This window comes from Cebus imitator, unplaced genomic scaffold (genome assembly GCF_001604975.1).
Source record: "Cebus imitator isolate Cc_AM_T3 unplaced genomic scaffold, Cebus_imitator-1.0 Scaffold262, whole genome shotgun sequence".
Classification (NCBI taxonomy): Eukaryota; Metazoa; Chordata; class Mammalia; order Primates; family Cebidae; genus Cebus; species Cebus imitator.
Window position 1 is genome coordinate 1481376 of NW_016107577.1, and position 9397 is coordinate 1490772.

The window sequence follows — 9397 nt, forward strand, 5'->3', positions numbered from 1 at the left end:
AAGAAGTGAAGTAGAGATTTTGCCCACAAAGATGGATTGGGTGATCTGTGAGTAATCAGCATCCTACTAGCTGGTAGTGAGAAGGCAGTACAACATAAAGAATGACTGAGCATAAGCCAGTCATAGATCCAAATCTCAGTTCAGCCAATTACTAGATGTAATCTTACTATATGTTGCAGAGCCTCAGTTTACTCGTATAATCTTTCCTATACTGGGGAACTGTTGAAGTTTAAATAAAAGATATGTAGTGTTAATACAACAGACGTGTATGTCTTCAAGGGAACCTGGAACCATTACTGACCTTTGGTCAACCCCTGGGAATGTGGCCCTCAGAATGTTCTCATGTGAATGGTTGGTAATTATGTTTTGTACACCTGGAGCAATGGACCTGGCCTCATCAGCTTGTCAGGATTTTGCTTTGCATAAACATCAACCTATATGAAGTGCATTTGTATCATTTGTGATCCTGTGTTTCAGTTGCTTTGGCTGGTAATGTAGCATGATGTCGCTATGAGACTGACTCAATAAAAGCCTCAGACCAAGAGACTAACAGTTTTCCCTGGGCAGAGACATTCTGCACATGTCAATGCAGTTTGCTGCCAGAGAGAAAGCATATCCTATGTGGCCCCTGACGAGAAAGTACTCAAAAGCCTGTCCCTGACCTCTCTGGATTTCTCCTGATATATTTTTCCTCTTGCTCTTGGTCTGTGTAACCTTGCTCTAATAAACCTTAGCCATGAGTATTGAGTTTTATGAGTTCTTGTGGTGAATCAGCAAACTTGAGAGTGAACTTAGGACCTGTGAAATATAAAAGGACTAGTACAGTGCCTGAAGAATAATACATATCCAATATATGCTTGCTACTAACATTTAAATTCTGCCTGCTGGATGTTATATGAGACAGACTATATACTCTACTAGAATATAGGCTGGGAATACAGGACTTTGCCTGATTTTCTCAACGATGCCCTTGGAAGAAGGCAAGGATAACATTTAATCAATGGGGAACTTAAAGGATATAACTCTAAGATTCTCCTCTGGCTTTCTATCACTTCTGGTTCAGAGTGGGGAGGTGCCATGTAGGACAAATATGTACAAATATGTAGACCACAAACTGAGACCTTTGAAAAATGCATGCCAGGGCAAACTCTTTCACCATTTTGATGAGTAATGAAACAATGAAAAGCCTTGTTGAGATTTAGAAGTTTAGAACTCTTGGACTAATGTCATGGTGCTCCAAGTGTGGGTGCCACAGGCTGGATCAGCACTTTAGATAATAGCCACCAGAGGCGATGGTGTTAAAAGTGGTTATCAGGAAGGCCAGATGTGGTGGTTCACGCTTATAATCCCAGCACTTTGGGAGGCTGAGGCGGGCGGATCATTTGAGGTCAGGAGTTCGAGGCCAGCCTGGGCAATGTGGTGAAACCTGGTCTCTACTAAAAATACAAAAATTAGCCGGGGGTGGGGGTGTATGCCTGTAGTCCCAGCTACTCAGGAGGCTGAGGCAGGAGAATCACTTGAACCTGGGAGGCAGAAGTTGCAGTGAGCCGAGATCGCACTACTGCACTCCAGCCTGGGGGACAGAGCAAGAAAAAAACCCAAAATACAGAAGTGGTTATCAGGAATTTTCCCAACTCAGCCAGAATCAAGTGCACAGAATGTTCTAGTCTGTCCAGGCTGCTATAGTAAAATATCATCAACTGGGTGTCTTATAAACAACCAAAATTTATTGCTGGCAATTCTGGAGGCTAGGAAGTCTAGATCAAGACACCAGAATATTCAGTGAAGATTGGCTCTATGATGTGTAGATAGAGTCTTTTCACTGTGTCTTCACATGGTGGAAGGGGTGAACTCTTCAGCCCCTTATAAAGGATTAGTACCCCTATATGGGGCTGAAAGGTACTCTGCTCACATGACCTTATTACCTCCCCAAGCCTCCACCTCCTGATGCCATCACATAGGGGATTAGGTGTCAACACATCAATTTGGGGGAACACGAACATTTAGTCCATAGCACAGAACTACTTCCAACAGGCACTGGACACTACAGGAAAAGAGACAGTCTTCAACTGTGAGGCCTGCACTTAAACATTAAAAGATAATTGGATTGGGACGTCAGTTGAGAGCTAATCTAAGGTAAGGAAGAGTCTAGTGTACCCATCTTGCAATTTCTTTTTCTTTTTTTTTGAGTTGGAGCTTTGCTCTGTCACCCAGGCTGGAGGCCAGTGGCTCGATCTTGGCTCACTGCAACCTCCGCCTCCTGGGTTCAAGCGATTCTTTTGCAACAGCCTCCCTAGTACAGTAGCTGGGATTACAGACACCCGCCACCATGCCTGGCTAATTTTTGTATTTTTAGTAGAGACAAGGTTTCACCATGTTGGCAAGGCTCACTTCGAACTCCTGATCTCAGGTGATCTGCCTGCCTCCACCTCCCAAAGTGCTAGGATTACAGGTGTGAGCCACCGTACCCAGCCCCATCTTGCAATTTCTTTCTAGGTTTGTGTGAGTGTATGTTTATGGTTCTTATCCAAGTGACCAGGTCTAAGTAAGATACATCAAAAGATCCTTGTGCCCCTTAAAATGAAATAATAATTGCAATAGTAATTTATGTCATGCATTTTATTGATATTTTTTAAATAAATCACCTCCAAGATGGATAGGGCTGATTTTGATAGTGATTTTTCCCTCTATTGGTGTCTTAAGCAATGATGAGCATAAAATAATTGGTATAAGTTTCCTCTTTCACACTTGGATTTTATTTTTGTTGAGCTCCTAATCGTTGAGGGTCACTTGAAGTTGGCTTCATTGCTGTTGCACATAAGGGTTACCTCCCTATCGCTGTCATTCTCAGTGTAACATTTCATCTTATTCCTATCATTCGCGTGATCACAGTGTGCATTATTCCTGGAATCTAACTTACTAGAGGACCTGGAAAAGGACTTGACTTTACTTGAAACACAAGGGTTTTGAGTGTTTTTCTTCTTTGCCTCAGAAATGTCATTGACCAAAGGCTTATAGGTTTTGGAAATAAGACATCGTTCCTTGTGGGATTGACAAGTTTTGGCTAATTGAGGGTTGGATGATAAGACTGCCCCGCCTGGACTCACTGACCTTTTTGGATTAAAATGTTTGGGAGGCTTAGCTAATGGAGGCTTAGCCAATTTCTGTAGACTGAATGGCTCGGGTGATGAGATTTCATCTTGTGGATGGGATGAACAAAGTGGCTTGGATAGCAAAGGTTGCCTGACTGACTTATCTGAACTGGCTAGCTTACAGGCATAGGCTAGTTTACAAAACTTTTCTAGACTGCATGACCTATGTGACTTTTCCAAGTGAGATGACTTGCATAATTTTTTTGGGCATGATGACTTGGGTGACTTTTTTGGATATGATGGCCTAGTTAACTTTCGTGCACGGTTTTGTATGGATGGCTTTTGTAGGCTCGAGGGCTTGATTAATTTTTCTGCACTGGATGATGAATTTTCTGAACTTGAGTGCTCAGATATCTTGTCTATAGTGGATAGCAGAGATTGTTTTTCAGGATTTAATTGACTGGTTGTCTTGTCCTCACTGAATGATATTTTGCACGAGTTGGATGCCATACCTTTTTTCTTGCCCCTGAAAGCATAGAAAATTTGGAATATAATGATTTAAAACAAAAGAGACCTATTACTATTATCAGAGAACATACAGTACTGTCAGCTTAGACCTGTGATCGTTTTGGGGCTTTAGGATGAAGACTGAACACAGTAAGAATTGGAGTGTGGTAGCTGGGCGTGGTGTCTCACGCCTGTAATCCCAGCACTTTGGGAGGCCACGGAGGGCAGATCACTTGAGGCCAGCAGTTCGAGACCAGCCTGGCCAACATGGTGAAACACCGTCTCTACTAAAAATACAAAAGTTAGCCTGGCGTGGTCGCACGCACCTGTAATCCCCAGCTACCTGGGAGGCTGAGGCATAAGAATCACTTGAACCTGGGAGGCAGAGGTTGCAGTGAGCCGAGATCATGCCATTGCACTCCAGCCTAGGTGACAGAATGAGACTCTGTCTCAAAAACAAACAAAAAAACACGTGCAAAAAACCAGAATTGGAGTGTAGTGAAAGCCACAACTAAGGTTATAAATACGAACTCTTGTTTAATGCTTTTTCTTAGGAGTATTTTACTATTTAACCACATTAGATAACCATATAGTCCGCCTATAGAATGACACAAAGTTGTTTCAAATCTACTACAATAAGAGAGAAAGAAACACACAAACACTCAGAGAGAGAGAGAGAATGAATCTCACTTATTTCAGAATTTATTTATAAAAAAGTCACAAATTGATAATGTATCACAAGATAAAAGCATCTGTAGAAAAAGTCATTGTTTTTATATCATATCTACAATATCAAGTTATCTGTGCATATTTAAATTCATAACATTCCTCTGAAACTAAAGGAGTACAATACTAGTACCACATTATAGTCACCAGTCTTTGGAATGGGATATTTTTAGGGAATTAGCATATAAAAGGCAGGCACTGAGATCATGAGAGTAACAACACTGAATAATTTTTGATGCATTAAATCTTAAAATGGTAGATTATCCAAAATGTTTTATTGTCTTTGAAAAACAGAGACCCAATTCCCTCTTTCTTTCTCTTCATTCTCCCACTCTTATTCAGCTATTCATGCCCTCTTTTCCTACACTGAATTTATAATGCAATTAATATCCTGGAGTTCAGCCGAACCCTGAACAAGAGACACTTTGGCTAAAGTTAATAATGTACTAGAGAATATTTAAGAGCTGATATGATTTAAGTGGAAAATATTCACCTACAACATATTGGTAGCTCTTCACTAGTCTAAAATTAAGTAACCTGAGCAATAATGAAACCTCCACTATGTGTATACACACACACACACACACACACACACACAGCTGGCACTCTTAATTTAAAGTAGTAAAACTTACATTTCTGCTTTGGCGGCATCATCGCTGATACAATTATAATGGAGAAAACAAAAACAGGTAAAGACGAAGAAGATGATGATAAAACCAACTAAAATGAGTAGATTTCGTCTAAGGTAGCCCAGTTTTGTCTGCATTGATTCAACGGGTTTAGCTTCTGCAAAGAGATTGTGTAATCAGAGGTGTTAGGTAACCAAGTTTTTTTCCACGTTGATAGTGGTTTGATAGTGTAGATCAAAATAATATTTCTTCATCAATTATTTTTTAAACCTGATTAATTGTACCACTGTTATGTTTTTTCCTCATGGATCCAGCCAGTCCAGAAGCTAAATCTGGGAGGTATCACTGGCTAATCCATACCATTTCCTGGGTTATCCCTGAATCATGGCTTGGTTACCACATTACCCACGTTTTTGAGTCTGTGTGTTTATGTCTTGCATGTATAAGTGTATTTGAGCGTTAATATGTGTGTGAATGTGTGTGATTTGAAAGGGATGTGACAAAAACAAACCCTTGTTAAAAACTTACAATATGCTAGAGATCTGGCAAGGTGGTCAAATAGGAACAGCTCTGGTCCATAGCTCCCAGCGAGGCCAACGTAGAAGGCAGGTAATTTCTGCATTTCCAATTGGGGTACCCAGTTCATCTCGTAGGGACTGGTTAGGCAGTGGATGCAGCCCACAGAGGGCCAGCAGAAGCAGGGTGGGGTGTCACCTCACCCAGGAAGTGCAAGGAGCTGGGGGCTTTCCTTCCCCAACCGAGGGAAGCCGTGAAGGACTGTGCTATCCAGCCCAGATACTATGCTTTTCCCATGATTTTTGCAATCCACAGACCAGGAGATTCCCTTGTGTGCCTATACTACCAGGGCTCTGGGTTTCAAGCACAAAACTGGGCAGCTGTTTGGACAGACACAGAACTAGCTGCAGGTTGGTCCCCCCACCCCCAGTGACACCTGGAAACCCAGTGAGACAGAACCGTTCACTCCCCTAGAAAGGGGGCTGAAGCCAGGGAGCCAAGTGGTCTCACTCAGTGGGTCGCACTCTCATGGAGCCCAGCAAGCTTAGATCTACTGGCTTGAAATTCTTGCTGCCAGCACAGCAGTCTGAAGTTGACCTGGGACAATCGAGCTTGGTGCAGGGAGGGATGTCTGCCACTACTGAGACTTGAGTAGGCAGTTTTCCCCTGACAGTGCTAAGGAGGCCAGGAAGTTCAGACTGGGCAGAACTCACCACAGTGCTGAAAAGTGTCTGTGGCCAGACTGTCTCTCTAGATTCCCCCTCCCTGGGCAGGGCATCTCTGAAAGAAAGGCATCAGCCCCAGTCATGGGCTTACAGATAAAACTCCCACCTCCCTGGGACAGAGCACCTGGGGGGAGTGGTGGCTTTGGGGGCAGCTTCAGCAGACTTAAACATCCTGCCTGCCAGCTCTGAAGAGAGCAGTGGATCCTGACAAGGAGGCTTCTCCTAACACAGCACTGGAACTCTGCTAAGAGAGAGACTGACTGCCTCCTCAAATGGGTCCCTGACCTCCATGCTTCCTCACTGGGAGAAGCCTCCCAGCAAGGGTCAACAGACACGTCATATAGGAGAGCTCTAGCTAGCATCAGACTGGCACCCCTCTGGGACAAAGCTTCCAGAAGAAGGAGCAGGCAGCAATCTTTGCTGTTCTGCAGCCTCCGCTGGTGATACCCAGGCAAATAGGGTTTGGAGTGGACCTCTAGCAAGCTGCAGCAGACCTGCAGAAGAGGGACCTGACTGTTAGAAGAAAAACTAACAAACAGAAAGCAATAACATCAACATCAACAAAAGTACCCCCAGACAAAAACTCTATTCAAAGGTCATTAGCCTCACAGATCAAAGGTAGATAAATCCACAAAGATAAGGAAAACCCAGCACAAAAATGCTGAAAATTCCAAAACCCCAATGCCTCTTCTCCTCCAAATGATCTCCACTCTTCTCCAGCAAGGGCACAAAACTGGATGAGAATGAGCAATTGACAGAAGTAGTCTTCCAAAGGTGGGTAATAACAAACTCCTCTGAGCTAAAGGAGTATGTTCTAACCCAATGCAAAGAAGCTAAGAACCTTGATGAAAGGTTACAGAAACTGCTAGCTAGAATAACCCATTTAGAGAAGAACACAAATGACCTGATGGAGCTGAAAAACACAGCACGAGAACTTCTTGACACACATACAAATATCAATAGCCAAATCAATGAAGCTCAGAAGAGGATATCAGAGATTGAAGATCAACTTACTGAAATAAGGTATGAAGACAGGATTCGAGAAAAAAGGATAAGAAAAAATAAAACGAATAAAGCCTCCAGGAAATATGGGTCTATGTGGAAAGACCAAACCTACAATTGATTGGTGCACCTGAAAGTGACGAGAATGGAACCAAGTTGGAAAACACACCTCAGAATATTATCCAGAACTTCCCCAATCTAGCAAGACAGGCCAACTTTCAAATTCAGAAAATACTAAGAACACCACTAAGAGACTCCTGGAGAAGACCAACCCCAAGATACATAATCATCAGATTCTCTAAGGTTGAAACAAAGGAAAAAATGTTAAGTGCAGCCAGAGAGAAAGGTCAGGTTACCTACAAAGGGAAGCCCATCAGACTAACAGTGGATCTCTCTGCAGACACCCTACAAGCCAGAAGAGAGTGGGGGCCAATATTCAAACATTCTTACACAAAAGAATTTTAAACCCAGATTTTTATATCCAGCCAAACTAAGCTTCATAAATGAAGGAGAAATAAAATCCTTTCGAGATAAGCAAATGCTGAGGGATTTTGTGACCACCAGGCCTGCCTTACAAGAGCTCCTGAAGGAAGCACTAAATATGGAAAGGAAAAACTGGTATCAGCCACTGCAAAAACATACCAAATTATAAAGACCAATGACACTATAAAGCAACTACATCGGCCAGCTGCAGTGTCTCACGCCTGTAATCCCAGCACTTTGGGAGGCTGAGGTGGGCAGATCACCTGAGATCAGGAGCTCTAGACCAACCTGACCAACATGGAGAAACCCCATTTCTACTAAAAATACAAAATTAGCTGGGCGTGGTGGCGCATGCCTGTAATCCCAGCTACTTGGGAGGCTGAGGCAGGAGAATCACTTGAACCCAGGAGGTGGATGTTGCATTGAGCTGAGATTGTGCCATTGCACTCCAGCCTGGGCAACAAGAACAAAACTCCATCTCAAAACAAAACAAAACAAACAAAAAGAAACTACATCAACCAATGTGCAAAATAACCAGCTAGCATCATGATGACAGGATCAAATTCACATATAACAATATTAGCCATAAATGTAAATGTGCTAAATGCCCCAATTAAAAGACACAGACTGGGAGATTGGATAAAGAGTCAAGACCCATCAGTGTGCTATATTCAGGAGACCCATCTCACATGCAAAGACACACATAGGCTCAAAATAAAGGGATAGAAGAATATTTACCAAGTAAATGGAAAGCAAAAAAAAGCAGAGATTGCAATCCTAGTCTCTGATAAAATGAACTTTAAACTAACAAAGATTAAAAAAAAAAAAGAAGGGGATTATGTAATGGGAAAGGGATCAATGCATCAAGAAGAGCTAACTATCCTAAATAGATATGCACCCAATACAGGAGCACCCAGATTCATAAAACAAGTTCTTAGAGAACTATGAAGAGACTTAGACTCCCACACAATAATAGTGGGAGACTTTAACAGCCCACTGTCAATATTAGACAGATCAACGAGACAGAAAATTAACAAGGATATTCAGGACTTGAACTCAACCCTGGACCAAGTGGACCTAATAGACATCTACAGAACTCTCCACCCCAAATCAACAGAATATACATTCTTCTCCGCACCACCTAGCACTTATTCTAAAATTGACCACATAATTGGAAGTACAACACTCCTCAGCAAATGCAAAAGAATGGAAATCATAACAAATAGCTTCTCAGACCACAGTGCAATCAAATTACAACTCCGGACTAAGAAACTCACTCAAAACAGCACAATTACATGGTAACTGAACAACCTGCTTCAGAATGACTACTGGGTAAATAATAAAATTAAGGGAGAAGAAAAAAAGTTATTTGAAATCAATGAGATCAAAGAGGCAATGTACCAGAATCTCTGGGACACAGCTAATGCAGTGTTAAGAGGGAAATTTATAGCACTAAAGTGCCCACATCAGAAAGCAGGAAAGATCTGAAGTTGACACCCTAAAAACACAATTAAAAGAACTAGAGAAGCAAGAGCAAATAGACTCAAAAACTAGAAGAAGACAAGAAATAACTAAGATCAGAGCAGAACTGAAGGAGCCAGAGACATGAAAAACCTTTCAAAAAATCAGTGAATCCGGGAGCTGGTTTTTTGAAAAGATTAACAAATAGATAGACCACTAGCCAGACTAATAAAGAAGAAAAGAGAGAAGAATCAAA

General features: G+C 42.0%; 1 protein-coding gene across 1 annotated transcript in view; it reads right to left on the bottom strand.

The window, feature by feature from the left end:
• Positions 1-2786: 2786 nt before the first annotated feature.
• Positions 2787-9397, bottom strand: part of CUNHXorf66 (chromosome unknown CXorf66 homolog) — a 10229-nt gene continuing 3618 nt past the window's right edge. Inside the window, exons 2-3 of the mRNA XM_017499936.2 lie at positions 4958-5111; positions 2787-3618 (exon numbers count right to left, since the gene is read on the bottom strand). Coding sequence (XP_017355425.1) covers positions 2787-3618; positions 4958-5111 — 986 coding nt within the window. The remainder of the gene's footprint in view (positions 3619-4957; positions 5112-9397) is intronic.